The 13,923-nt window shown below is 39.0% G+C and overlaps 2 protein-coding genes across 3 annotated transcripts in view; one reads left to right on the top strand and one right to left on the bottom strand.

The window, feature by feature from the left end:
* Nucleotides 1-34: 34 nt before the first annotated feature.
* LOC113212505 (endoribonuclease Dcr-1) lies at nt 35-13,177 on the bottom strand. Its single transcript, XM_052277340.1, has 33 exons — nt 12,910-13,177; nt 12,334-12,401; nt 12,132-12,247; nt 11,856-12,003; nt 11,643-11,771; nt 11,349-11,521; nt 11,031-11,266; nt 10,810-10,936; nt 10,397-10,737; nt 10,269-10,314; nt 10,042-10,171; nt 9,842-9,972; nt 9,523-9,754; nt 9,146-9,445; nt 8,816-9,067; nt 8,557-8,736; nt 8,207-8,420; nt 7,931-8,106; nt 7,669-7,850; nt 7,342-7,595; nt 6,801-7,246; nt 5,962-6,311; nt 5,466-5,680; nt 5,219-5,376; nt 4,981-5,133; nt 4,689-4,879; nt 4,215-4,594; nt 4,020-4,129; nt 3,706-3,937; nt 3,395-3,615; nt 3,160-3,325; nt 3,012-3,087; nt 35-2,906 (listed from the first exon to the last, which is right to left on the bottom strand). Exons 2-33 carry the CDS (start codon nt 12,391-12,393, stop codon nt 2,741-2,743), a joined length of 6,291 nt encoding a protein of 2,096 aa, XP_052133300.1. The 5' UTR covers nt 12,394-12,401; nt 12,910-13,177; the 3' UTR covers nt 35-2,740.
* Nucleotides 13,178-13,313: 136 nt separating this feature from the next.
* The window catches only part of LOC113212615 (glutaminase kidney isoform, mitochondrial), an 11,474-nt gene continuing 10,864 nt past the window's right edge, over nt 13,314-13,923 (top strand). For both annotated transcript variants that reach the window (XM_052277339.1, XM_052277338.1), the window contains exon 1: nt 13,314-13,618. In XM_052277339.1, coding sequence (XP_052133299.1) covers nt 13,460-13,618 — 159 coding nt within the window. In that variant the 5' untranslated portion in view covers nt 13,314-13,459. The remainder of the gene's footprint in view (nt 13,619-13,923) is intronic.

The following is a 13,923-nucleotide window of genomic DNA, read 5'->3' as shown; positions in this document are numbered from 1 at the left end:
AACAGATCCGAGAGTCGTGGCACACCACAGCCGCTCGACGGCGTGGCGCGAACCAAGACTAATTCAAATATAAGTTAATTAACTTAGTTAAGTTAGTGAAATAGCGTAAGTTATTTCACTTACCCTTTTCCGGGTCCGGAACTGCTGTTGGGCACCTCGTTTGCCCTCTTGATGGTATCTGTACCTGTTTTAGCTCTTATTTCAACAACTGCCACTAAATGAAATAACATAATGTAACTAACTACTTTAGTTATTTTATTTACTAAAATAGATTATTTCACTTCGGACAAACGGGCTTCGGACAAACGGGGCGCCCCCTCAGGATGAGTCAGGATCATGTGTGTCTAAAATTTTCTCTAAAATATGAATCAAACAACAATCATGGTAGCAGTATAAAAAATTGAGGTACAATGATTAAGATATCCTCTTTTTCACAACCTGATAGTTTAGAAGTACTACAAGGTTGGTAGTCTCATTCTCAACTTTGGATGAGAACAAATTTTATGTAAAAGTGATGTACAGTGACAGATGAGCTAAAAGCAAACACAACCAGCACAAAGAGAAGAAAACAAAGAGCAAGAAAAACAATATACAAATATTGGGTGACTTAATTTTCACTTGTTTGCCAGAAAATAAGGTCACTTATTGAATTCCCAAATAAAACAAACTTGGTAAAGCAAGATAAATGACATGAAAAATCCCAACATTTTCAAAAGACACAAAGGTATTGCAATAGCTCTTAAATAAAATCATGTGTATGGGAAAAACTAACCCAGAAAAAAATTACTCAACTTAACTTATTAAGTGTAATTGAGCAACATCAATTTGAAATCAAACACTTATTCTGTTGCATAGTAGTTCTCCCACATGGTATGCAATTTCAATGATGTTAGTGGATGACTGCTCAGTTAGTATGTCAAACCAGCTTTTAACATGAACCCGGATGTAATGTTACGTGATCATTAAAAATCCCGCTTACAACTTAAAACCCGACACATCATAGCTCCCGGCCGTTCCTTCGAAACTGTACGTTATAAGCGGGTTTAGCTGTAAAGCTGGAGGTTGTGACAGTAAGGCTATATCATCAGTGATAACTGTTAAACTGGCATATTTGGCCACTCCCAGAGCAGTTCTTTGCTGAAAAACTTTTTCCATAATTCTTGCAATCATATGTAGGATATCTCTAAAAGAAGGACACCAAAAATACCTCAGCAAACAACTCCAACTCTAGCAATAAATCCCCATACCAAGATTAAAATGAGTACAAGTACACAAGAACAAAAATGAAAAAAAAAAAAGTGTAAACACTTGAGGAGGGTACTCAATCACAGAACAAGACAAAAAGCGGGATCTCTGGGCAGACTATTCTATCTTACAGCATGGCGAAAACACACGCTCCCCCACAGGATGGATATCCTAGGAATACAAACTACAAGGACACTCTGAATATGAAATCTTTCCAGCAGTAGATGACCCTACCATATTCACCTGATTGTAAGACCCCCTCCCCACGTATAAGAACCCCATACTTTTGAGGACCCAAATTCAGGGGGACAAAATAGGTTCAATGTGGAAAAGGTTAGCTGGGCATATAAGGACCCACCTTACTTCAGAGACGATTTTTCAGGGCGGAAAAGGGGGTTTTATATTCAGGTGAATACATTAAGTCTAAACATATTGCAGAAGGATGCAGCCATTACTATTCTTTACCTTGGAGATTTGAAATTACAGATTATAAACAAATTTAATAATTAGGAATACCTAAAAAGTTACAGCGGCAGTGTTCTGAAACACCAGCCATATTGATTACACAAATACATTCATTCATTGCTTCATAAATTACAGATTATCATTATGTTTCTGAAGGTTAGAATGTTCTTTAGGTAAGTTTTGATTTCCAAACAGTAAAGACCATGAATCTTCACAAACATACAAATTCACATTAAATATCACAGAATACGCATACAATGCTTAAGTGTATATTAGTTGAATGGCATGTGACATTAACTGCAAGTAGTTCATGACTGATTTGATGCATCTGAAATATCTGAAAATGGGTATGTTACCTGGTATAAATTGGTAACAAACACATTTTAAGAAAATATCTTGACAGAATCACCTTTACTTTGGACCATAGCAACCAATATCAAGGCTTTAAACTTAAGATCACAATAGTAGTGATAATAATGATAATAGAATGAGGCCCTAAATGTTGCATAATATGTGAAGACTAACTTATACCTAAGAATGTACATTAATACAAACACAATATATTATAACACTTGTCCTATACATGATTCATCAAATTTTTAAAACAGTCCAAAAGTATTTATGCAAAAAGAACAACAAAATAGAATTAATTTCTCAATTGAGAACAAAAAGCGTTAGATACAGGATAATAAAAAGAAAAGGGGAAAAAATGGCTACGCTTTCTTGGCAAATTCATGTGCATTAAAATCAGAGGTAACTGAAAAATTGATTGGGCAACATCACTACACACTGGTACCTTTCATTAAGCCAATAGAGACATTAAAAAATAGCTGAACATAATTTTATAATTCACCTTAACTCTCACACTGACAAAAAATAGACATCAAATATACCACCATACAAATTCCCAAACAAATTGTAAAACACTTAAGACCAAATTCACAAATGAAATTCAGAAATTTTAAAAGAACACATGCATATTTGATGTGCTCTGATATTGCATGCGCATGGGTAACACTAAACTGCACGCTTACTTACTACGCATCATCTCTCGTTTCTTTAGTTGCTTCAGAGCACATTTAGCAGCAGTACATTTGGCAATCCGATAGTTTCTTCCAATACCTTTGAAAGTACCTTTACTAAACACCTCCACTGTGACACGCACTCTGCGTCCGTCAGCTAATTTTTCTGGTTTGCTGAAATACAAACAATGTAATTATAGTCAAAGATAAGCAATAGTTGGGGGGGGACATATATACAATCCCACCTTGAATGGCACAAAGAGAATATTAAGGACTTACCCAAATTTAGCTGTTTCTGGTTCCATTTCAAGTAGCTCCCGAATAGGAGATTTTGGAACATTAGTACTAAATTGTTCTAAAGGGAAAGAAAAGTTAAGATTAGATTCTGAAACAAATTCGTACAATTTACAAAGTTTTCAGCACTTACCAATTTCTGGGCGCATCATACGATAGTACACTCTCCAAACAGCATCCAAGGACATTCCACTATCCAAGAAAATTGCTCCAGCCACTGACTCAAAGACATCACCTAGGGCTTTTGGGACCTCTACATCTTCTGCCTCTTCACATTCTTCTTCCTCAATCAAGTAGTACTGGGGATGACATGACAAATTAGAGAATGACATTATTGTTTTCAACAAACTAATTTTTCAAAAACATACCTCTTCACTTATTGCATGTCCATTTTCCTCCTGTATTCTGACAAACCTATCAATAACCTCATTTAACCCAGGGGATAGATGGCGAAAGAATTGGTGGAAGCCAAATTTCACAGCAAGTGATGCAAATATTGTGTTGTTAACAAGGGCTGAGCGTAGATCAGTGAGAGCACCAGGTGAATGTTGTCGCCAATCCTCATACAGGTGTCTAGTGATAAGATAGTCTTACCGTGGAAGAAAACATATTGTTAAAACATAAGTAAGCTGAAAAAGTTTAAAAGATTTAACCAGCAATAAACAAACAAAATTCATACCCAGAACAGCATCTCCAAGAAATTCAAGACGTTGGTAACAGTCTGTTAATTGGTTTGGTGAATATGATGCATGTGTAAGAGCTTGCAAGAGGTAGCTTCTGTCTTTGAACCTGTAATGAATTTTCTGCTCAAACTTCTCAAAACCATCCAATAGAATTTCAAGCTGGCCTTCTGGATTTGTCACATGTCTCAGAAGAGGAGAATTAGGAGGTTGGAGGGAACCATACTGAATCTGTGAAAAAGCAAATGGTAGATAATTTAAAAAAAATTAAGGTAGTAATACTGATAGGAGAAAAATAAGGATCTGCATGAACCTTAACATTGCCATCCAATCCGGACAATTCCTCTTGAGGCAACACCTTTATTCCCAGCCATGCCATGAATAGCAGAGCCCCTCGGGGACCACATGAAATGAGATAAGCACCTATGGGAATATTTGGGAATTACAAAGAATTCATTTTTGTTATGGACAAGTCTAAAATGTTAATTTGGCCAAATTAAGTCCATACCGATAAGTGCTTCCACACAGTCAGCTATACTCTTGTCTGGTATGCTGTGCTGAGTAATGAGATTGTACGGAATGAAGCACGGCATGGAGTCCAGAAGCACAAGAGGGTCTGTGTCTGAAGGTGTATTATCAGTGTTTAACTCTTTTTGTTCTTCACCAGCCTCCCCTTCTATTGCCTTCAGATTCTTCTCAATCTCTTTTTGCTGTTGCAAAAGCTTCAACTGCTGCTGCTGCTGGAATTGAACAAGTTTCTTGTGCTGCAGAGCGGCAGATAGGGGGACATCATCATCATCAGAGTCTGTCTCTGCACTGATATTGGCAAGTTTTAGAGTTTCCTTCCTTTCATTCACTTTTTCTTGAATTTCCTCTAAGGTCAAGTTCCTGTAAAATCAATAGTTTGTTTCAAGATATAAGTATGAGTATGAATGGAGAATCATTCTGGACATTTGCTGAGAGGGTAGTAGAGACACTTTACCGTAATGAAGGTAGGTCAGCTGAATTCCAATGGCATGCAGGCAATCCCGCTTGGATGAGGGCCTTCTCCAAATCTCTCGGTACATAGTAACATGGTGGCAACCAGTTGTCATGAGGTTCAAATTTTGTGGCAATCATACTCTCTCCAAACACTTTCCGCCTTCCTAACCGATATAAGTTTAAGTTGCTGACCTGAAAAATATGTCAACAATCAATATTTTGAACCAGTAGGCGGTGTATGTTGCAGCAGTTCAGCTCGTATGCATTTAGATAGATTTGTAAAAGAAAAATACCTGCTTTGACCGTAGGTGGCTCAGTTTCCCTTCATGGATACAATCATAAGTACAATACAAGAAGGTTGTAATGGCATACTTTAAAAACGAGTCTCCTATGGTTTCAAGCCGCTCCAAGTTAATTCCATCATTCGCATTGGACATGGTGAGAGCCTTAATCAGAAGAAGGAGTGAGTAGTAGTTACCGGTAGGACATGACCAGGGGAAAGAAAAAGACAAATAAATATCAGAAACGCACTTGCAGAATAATGGCAGGAGAAGGTCCAGGGTGTCCATCCAGGTCAGGCTGAGCATCAAAACTAAACTTGAAACCAAGGTCATCTTCAGACAAAGATGGCATATTTTGAGCTCTTTCAGCAACAGCTGAAGAGCCAGAACTACATATAGGGTTATTGTCTGGAGGAGCAAAGAGAGGAGATGTGAAAATGGCTATTTTAAATTTATAAGTAGACAAACCAACAGAGAACTAGAAAGACTCAACTCACCACTCCTATTATTGTTGAACTCTGAAATGTACTTCAATGCCCTCAGCTTGGTTTCATCTACATCAGATTGTATAATAGCAGCCTGGTCACCGGGAGCTCTCACCAGAATATATGGATTATCACTCAAAATAAGGCGCCCATCTGTTTGGATGACTTGAGTATTGATTTTAATGCTCTCCTCAAAGCCACAACAGACCTCCTGTCTGTCGGGTTCCCTGGAAAGTAAATATATACAAGACTGAACATAACATCACTCACGTTTAAATGTAATCACAATATATATATATATATTTTTTTTTTTATTAAATTAAAGAAGGAAAGAATAACGAGCATAAGTAACAGAGACCTCTGTGCACCAATGCAGTATTTCCGACACCATTTATTACTTAAAAATGAGATAGAATTGTAGAATTGACTAGCAGTAGTGTAAGTGGCGGGGGTACAGTACTGGGAAGTGGTGTGGCTAGCTTAAAATCATTCACCCTGAGGACCTTACCGGCTTCTGTACCAGTCCCAAGGAGGCTCCATGGGTGCCTGGAACACGGACAGCCTCGAGCCGCCCTCCTTGCCGGCGTCCTCCACCGCCTCGGCGGTGTTGTCCGGCTTGTACTCGATGCGCAGCCCGCCGCCACCCGCACCGCAGTCTGAGCCGCTGTCCTCCTCCTCCTCGTCATCGTCGTCCGTCAGGTCGCTGTAGGAGTCAGAGTCCGGTGCGGCACAGGGCTCCGGCTGGAAGTTGGCGGAGGTTGCCCTACCAGGACCTACCCCCCAGGGTGAGGCGGAAGGACCTCCAGCCCCAGGATGGCGCGGGCCGCTGCGCAGACCACCGCCAGTGCCAGGCTCCGCCTACAGAATCAAGCAGATTGTTGTCGGTTCCCATCTTTCTTATTTAATATGAAATATATTATAGATTACAGAAATGGCTATTTAAAAAAACAAAATAGTATAAACTTGATTCCACAGTCATGCGGGTAAAACTTCACAAAGTACTGTAATTTCTTTTGGAACAAAAATTAAAAACAAAGGTGGAAAATTGAATAAAATTACACAGTAAAGGCTAGTGGTGGATGTTCAAGCAGTTATTTGATGCTCCTAGCAGAAGTGGTAAAATCCAAGCAAGGTAAGGTAATGATATTGAGTGGAAAGTTACCCAAATAAATTTATAATGACCATCTAGAGAAATAAAACACTTCCATTGTTTTCTACTGACTCCCCAATGTTTCAATTTCGAACATCACCAAGTATGAAAGTAAAAACATATTCAAGACCCTCTTTTAATGATAACCCAAACATCTATCAGATAGTACAGTATTCTAATACTCTAAGGACACTCACCTGGTGCGAGGTGGGCGAGCCCCAGCCTGTGCCTGGTGCAGCTCCTGTAGGACCACCTCCAGAACCCCAGCCACCTCCCATGTCTGGAATATTTGGTAGCATTGTCACATTTCCAGGCAAGGCTGCATTGGGGTCGAAAAAGTCGATGTCTGGGTCAGGGCCAGGGGCAGGGTGTGCAGCCATCTCATTGGACCAAGTTCCTATATCAATCCAAGGGCTGTCTGTCTTCTTTTTATCTTCAGTCCCTTCAGAGGGTACTCTATTGGGCTGTGGAAGCTTTTCATTGGCAATTTCAGCATCTGGAGGAGACTTCACTGGGCACTCCTGACTATTTTCTGTGTCAGTGTCTTTGTCTTTAAGAGATTCTTCTTTTGCTTTAACCTCCCGTGAGCGTTTTAAGACATCTGCTAGAGTCCAGCCAAAGTTTAAAGGCTTCCAGTAAAAGTCTAAAAACAACAACAAAAACAACAGTAGCACTTTCAGATTTGTACAAAGAGAAAAATTGAGAGAAAATTTTACAGGTTGAGAATTGGATTTATACCTTGAGGCAACTCGAGAGAGCCCAAACCAATGCTGGTTGCTACAACACGTCGCAGTTGATCAGCCAAAAGAAGAGCATTAATTCTGTACAATATACAAGGCAGACACACAGCTTTACGCCAGAGTGATGCAGGAAATGGGTGAACTGTACACAATTCAGGAACTAAAATTTGTTTCTGCTCCAAATTCTCACGCTTAGCTCGTTTGGTTTCTTCACTGCTTGTTGGCAAGGCAACACCCTTCCTATTCACATACCTAAAAAAAAAATTATGTGAGAGACTATAGACAAAACATCTAGACATCAAAAAAAGATACATATAGCCCTTACCTAGGAGTCAAGAAATTTAACCTTGCTGATGTATGATCAACATCCAACAATGGCTGCTCTCGATTCTGGATATTTAGACTGTATTTTTTAAAGTAATAATCCTCAAATGATTTATAGTTTTCAGAACTTGGGAATGAGGACTTAGGACTCAGCTGGTAGCATATTTCGGCCACATAAAAGTACTGAAAACAGACATCAAAATTTAAAAGGGAAAACTTTTAATGGTTAATAAGATAGACAAGTCATCATTATCCTATCCCACCTGTGGTTGATCCTGATTCCGATACCAAGGCATCACAACTGCATCTTGATACTTGCATGCATCAAACTTAAAATCTTTGCGTTCACATTCAGCAACTGGCTTAGGACTTAAGTTCCTTTTATCATAAATGCGGTCTAAAAACTCCCAATCAACTACAGCTGCTGAGTCCTGTAGTTCTGTTTAACATAGAAAATATGTATTTTCGGTTGACATAAAGGCTTAATCAAACAGGGAAAAAAGCAAAAAGCAAAACTGAGCTATGAGTAGTTAACAAACCTTTCCTTGTTGGAACAATGAAGTAACTGTTTTCAGCAGCATGTGGATCAAACATCATCAAGTACTTTTGTAGACGTAAGACATTGGTAAAGGTGTAATTCAAAAAGGTAACAATTTTTTCAACATGAATCTCAGTTAATTCAACTGGGTCAGGATTGAGCTCCAGGCTGACTGATACCTCTCCAGATCGAGTAAATATGGGAAAGGGGCAGACCTAAAAAAAAAGTTGAGAGTAGAGACAAGACTAAACGAAACAACATTCTAAAAATGAATATGTTCAATGCCACAGCCCACACATGTAAGGCTTTGAACTAAATAAATAAATTGAAATCAATCAAGATGTAATTTACCTTTGGGATGGGTTTCAAAGTTAGTATTCCAAATCCTTGCGCGCTATCCTCAGGAGCATATATAGAACGGCCTCTTGTATTTTGTTCGTCTGGTAGAGGACAAGTAAGAATCATGCTTACATGGTAAAGTAGGGCTTTTGAACCAGCCACAGGCCTGCAGTCAGTGAGGGCCTCTGCAACCTGAAATAAAGGAACAAACAATATTAGCCGTGCTTTTCAATAAAACTAGAATTAAAGAGAATTCTCCGTGCTAGCATACCCGTTTATAATAATATTGTCGACGCTTGGTTGTTCCTGGGCGGGGTTCATTTGAATCCCATGGGATTGAGGCCTCTTCAATTTCATCCGGTTCTAGAACTATGCCACCATTGGCTTCGTCATTAGTAAGACGAAAGCTTTCTTTCCCAATAGGCATGAGATTGTCATCAAGTTCCCGTGACACGTGTAATATCCGCACTGTCTCGATAGCTGCAAGCCGTTGGGCCAGAATAGGGTTTGGTACAGGAGGACCCTAAAAAAACAATAATTTGAATTATGTATAAATGGAAAATAACAACAGGTACAACATACAGAATTGCTGAATCATTACCTTAATGTTCTGCTTTACAGGGGAATTAATAGGCAGTCGTAATGTGCAAGTGTACAATTTGGTCCCATCATCAGCCATAGATTGTTGCATAGAATAGAGAGGGGTCAATTTTGTGAAGGTATCACTTGGTAACTTGGCACAGTAGCGATTGACCAGTGCAATGGCATTAGAGAGAGAAGCACAAGAACTCTTATCTGTTGATCCAGTTGGAGAGTAAGGTTTCACAAAGGAGTTATAGAGATCTGCCTCTTTCTCTTCCTCCTCCGAGCCCTCACGATTCGCACATTTCTTTAACAGTACCTAAAAAGAAAGAAGTGAGTTTACTACTTGTCCATGGAAAAAAGAAAGATAGATAAAAGGAAAATAAAATATAATACCTGCTCAATAGTCAAATATTCAGCAAGCTGACGTATAAATGCAGAGGAATGCCTCTTCTCTATCAGCAAAATGAAGTGAGCATCAGCGGCTCTGGCACGCCCTTTGCAATGTACATATGATCTGTATGACTGAGGTTCATCAAACCGCACAACTAGATTACATCGTGGAAGTTCTATTCCTTCCTCCAAAACTGATGTAGCTATGAGTAAATTACACTCATGCATTCGGAATCTGGGTGAAATATTATTAAGCTGTTTTAAATAAAGTTCCAAAGCAATTCTAATTGAAATACAAAAAACAAAAGTCTTTCATAATTACCTTTTTAATACTTCCTCTTGCTTGCGGTGCTCCTGTTCTGCATCTCTTGGTTCAGTCACAGGGTCAGCTGTTTTCTCTACAGTGTACTGGACTCCAAGATAATTTAATTTCTCATCATGTCTGCGAACCTCCTGAAAAGAAAATTATTAGATTACATTAATATTAGCAGTTTAAATTTTTATAAACATTTAGATACTTACATTTAAAAGATAGAAAAGGATTTTGGCAGTGAGGTGACTCCGAACAAAAATTACACCACACAGGATGTCTGGGTCAAGAGGATCAAATGGTCCCCTACGAGGTCCATCAGTGTTTCCTTTGCGCTGATATCTGATGCAGAAAGTTATTTTAAGTTCTCTTTAATAATTACTTATGAGATTACCACTAAAAGAAATGTCAGATATTGTAAGCCTAAGATAGTGCTTACCTGCCAGCTCTTCCCCTTCCTCTACCTCTAGATGATCTCCCCACAGCTAAAAAATGAAAGAGGCAAGATTAGATTTAAGATTATCATGTTAAAACTCTTCAGCAGACATTCTACTTTGTACAAAATACCTTTGAGAGGCTGCCTCGGAGGTAGATGAATTTCTGCCTGTTCCTCCTTGGCTACTTCTGCTGATTTAGTTTGTTCCTCTGCTGCTTTCTCTTCTGTAGGGGTTTCTGCCGGAGTAGGTGAGTTCTGAGGATTTGCAGAACCTTTCTCATCACTAGGCCTCCCCTCAATTGCTTTTAGAGGGTTGCTTCTTTGAGAGGTGCTTTCGGCAGAATCTTCACAATCTGCTTGTGTTGGTTTAAATTGTTTCAAAACTTCTAAAAGTCTCAAAACTTTTGGCGAGCAGAATTTATAAATCTTTTCTTTATCATCGTATTGCTGAAATTCATACTCACAAATTGCCCTGTAGAAAAAATATGTTGTATTAGAATTGATGCACCCTCTACTCCACTCAAGAGTCAACAGATTGACTAACCTGATTTTGATCATCACTGAGGAAACCATACACAATAGAAGATAGTGTCGTTCATATGGAGTCTTTATCTTTAGCTTTTCAATTTGGACTAGGAATATCAGAGCTGCTCGGTCAGCACAGTAGGGTCCTGATGAGGAGAATAGTCACAAGTTAGTCAATGACCAATCCTTAAATTTTATTTTAAAATTAGATTGAAAACATTTTAAGTTTCATTAACTCACCCAATGTTCTTAGAATGTCTAAGAATTCATTCATTATGTTTAATGGATCAATCTTGGGATCAGGTATACCCTGAAGGTCTTCTCTATATTCTTCATCATATATTTCAAATGGATCATAACGATGGTCATTTAGAAAAGTAAGAGCTTCTTCAATTTGTTGGTAAAGATTGTTATCTATGTCCCCAGGTTCATGAATAGCACATTCCAAGACTCGTTCAGTGGGGTGCGTGCTAAATCTTCTCAACAAGACCATTTTTTTAAAATATTTGCAAAATAACAGTAAAACAGAAAAAAAAAACACTACTTTAAAAGAAATACCTTAATAATGAGACTATTTCACTGGCTGTTTCCACAGAAGAGTGTAGAGCTGTTTCAAGTTGATTAAGAGCCCACTCAAGCCTACTTGGGTCACAGCCTGAACTGAAAAGGGCTGGAGTGAGCCCCAACAGCCGAGGCTTGAATCCATTCAATGATCCATATATTTTCATTAACTAGAAAAATGATGGAAAGGGAATGAAAATGTATTAAATAATTTTGGTTTAGATTGTAAACAGAAGAAGTTGTAGTTTACAAAAAAGAAACAAAATTAACAATTTAGAAAAGAAAACATACTTGCTGTAATGGATTATTGACATTCATCACAAGCTGACACTGATCAATTATGAGCAGGTTGACACAACTGAGGTTCACAAAACCTTCATTTAAAGCGTTCATACAAATGTCGGGCGTCATCACCAGAACCTGTAGTAAAATTAATTTAATTAGATTAGATTATTTTTTAAAAAGCACAAAGTGATAATTTTAAGAACATCAATTTGTACTGACCTGCTTATTAGTTTGAAGTTTCTGAAAATTCTTAGGGTCCCATTCAGTAAACCCCTGAACAGAGAGGTCTGTGAGATATTCTAAATAAGTTGCCATGTAAGAAACAACATTTGCACTGTGCGCCAAATAAATTGTGTACTTTTTATATCTGTAACAATAACAACAATAATGAATGCATAATGTTACTATGATACTATTTAAACACTAATGTGTATTATAATGTACCCATCCAAATTTTGATTATTTGGAGGAAAATAAAAAATAAAAGTTACTGACTTGCGCACTTCAATTGCAGATTCAACAATGAGTTTTGATGTGATAAATATTTTGGCGGTCCCGGTCCCAAGGCATATAATGATATTGTGATCTCGAGCATTATCGAGTAGTTCCACCTGTTCAGGATAAGCGAGAAACGGATAGACAAGTTTTAAAGTAAATCAAATATATCACTGAAGACTAGAATTCTTATATTTAATACCTGGTACTCCCGGGGAGTGAATGATTTGGTGCAGACATTGTCATTGAAATGGTAAGCCATGAGATTTACTGCAAAAAAACAGAATATGCAAAATATTCAAAATACAATTTTCAGCAAAATTGAGAAACAGTCAATGGGGTTGGAACAAACAAAAGAAAAGGAAGAAGCGTGTTTCACTACGACAAGATATGCAACCAGCTCCATTCACACACAATTCTTTTATACGCAAAATGAAAGTTTATCGCGATTGCGCTAAAATAAGGACCACCAAATGAGAGAAGCGCGTCAATTTGTTTACATTTTTTCATCCACTGTGTTCTAACCGGATGAGGTTAAGCTACAACGAAATAGTGCTATACATTTTATTATGTTTTGGTATTACGTCATATACTTGAGGAGTTTGATGTTGGAAAAGTAGAGAAAGGGTATAGATGATGGATTGGGTCGGACAAAGACAGGCAGCAGTGACCCACAGAAAAGAAAATAGTTTTGTTTGGGTGGACAGACGAGACTCGTTCGGCACCGGGCGAGTGTTTAGAGCTGTTGCAAGTAAACAATAGCAGACAAAACCCAGACCGATATTCTGCAGGTCACCGCCGCTTCTCCGCTGCGAGCCAAGACGCACAGAAGTCGAGATTGGTCAACCTTTACTTTAAGTTGAAAATGAAAATATATCACAATTTGCAAATACGGCAGAAGAGCCGTAAAAAAGGCATTAATTTTGGATCTGGGTTGTTGTACAGCTGATTGTGAGTTGACAGAAGGCTGTGCAGCATGTGCACCAACCCTCAGTTCCAAGACAGGATATTTTAAAGAAGCATTCTCTCCAATTTACTGGGGAGTCGTACAAAGCTAGATATGTTCTATATTTTCTGACAATACTTTCAAGTCAAGCCGCTGATTATTTGTTTTGCCGACGAGCAGAATCTAACGGATCGATGGAGATGGCCGGTCTTGGGGCTGTGCGGGGGCCTCACACTAGAACACACCCGTGCACAGCAGCAGACGAAACGAGCGAAGTCCTAAGGTCCCAAAGTTGTAGTGAAGCATAAAATTGCCAGGGGAATCGTAGGAAATAACCGAGGCATTGCATCCGAGCGTACGCGACCGTGGAGTGCATATCAGTATGCAGCTTTTGGCGCCGAGTAGAATGTTCTCGCACTCGGGGCATTTGTCAAACAGTGGCCGGGCACTTGTGTCGTCTGCTAGAGCAGCAGACAGACTCAAACAAGCGTGCCTGGCGACACCAATGACAACTCAGACCTCTGCCTTCCACTGCTGCACGGTAAGAGCGCTACGATAACTTTCTTATGTCATTTGCATTAGTGTTGAATTAGAAATCTTTTGCTTTGCATTTTCTCTAAGAGCTACTTGAAACATTGGGGGTGGGGGAAAGGGAGGGGGGGGGGCGATAAAATGTAATCAGGGTTCGCACGTACAGTTCTTATCCATTACGCGGCAAAGCGTAATCTTTACCTCTCCTCTCTAAAGGGAGAGCGATGACGAGTCGGAGCCGGGCGTCCACGCGGGGAGGTGGTGAGGGGAGGGGGGTACTGGCGAGACGAACAATAATAATCATTAGCAGGTACT

The sequence above is a fragment of the Frankliniella occidentalis genome, unplaced genomic scaffold (assembly GCF_000697945.3).
Source record: "Frankliniella occidentalis isolate FOCC.00 unplaced genomic scaffold, Focc_3.1 Scaffold10, whole genome shotgun sequence".
Taxonomy (NCBI): Eukaryota; Metazoa; Arthropoda; class Insecta; order Thysanoptera; family Thripidae; genus Frankliniella; species Frankliniella occidentalis.
The sequence above is the reverse complement of the archived record's forward strand: the minus strand, read 5'-3'. Positions and strand labels throughout refer to the sequence as shown.

Coding starts and splice junctions, on each gene's coding strand:
- LOC113212505 (XM_052277340.1), bottom strand. CDS start 12,393: ATGGCTTACCATTTCAATGACAATGTCTGCACCAAATCATTCACTCCC. Junction 11,772..11,855: donor AACTTCAAACTAATAAGCAG/GTCAGTACAAAT, acceptor ATTTTACTACAG/GTTCTGGTGATGACGCCCGA. Junction 11,522..11,642: donor TCAATAATCCATTACAGCAA/GTATGTTTTCTT, acceptor TCATTTTTCTAG/TTAATGAAAATATATGGATC.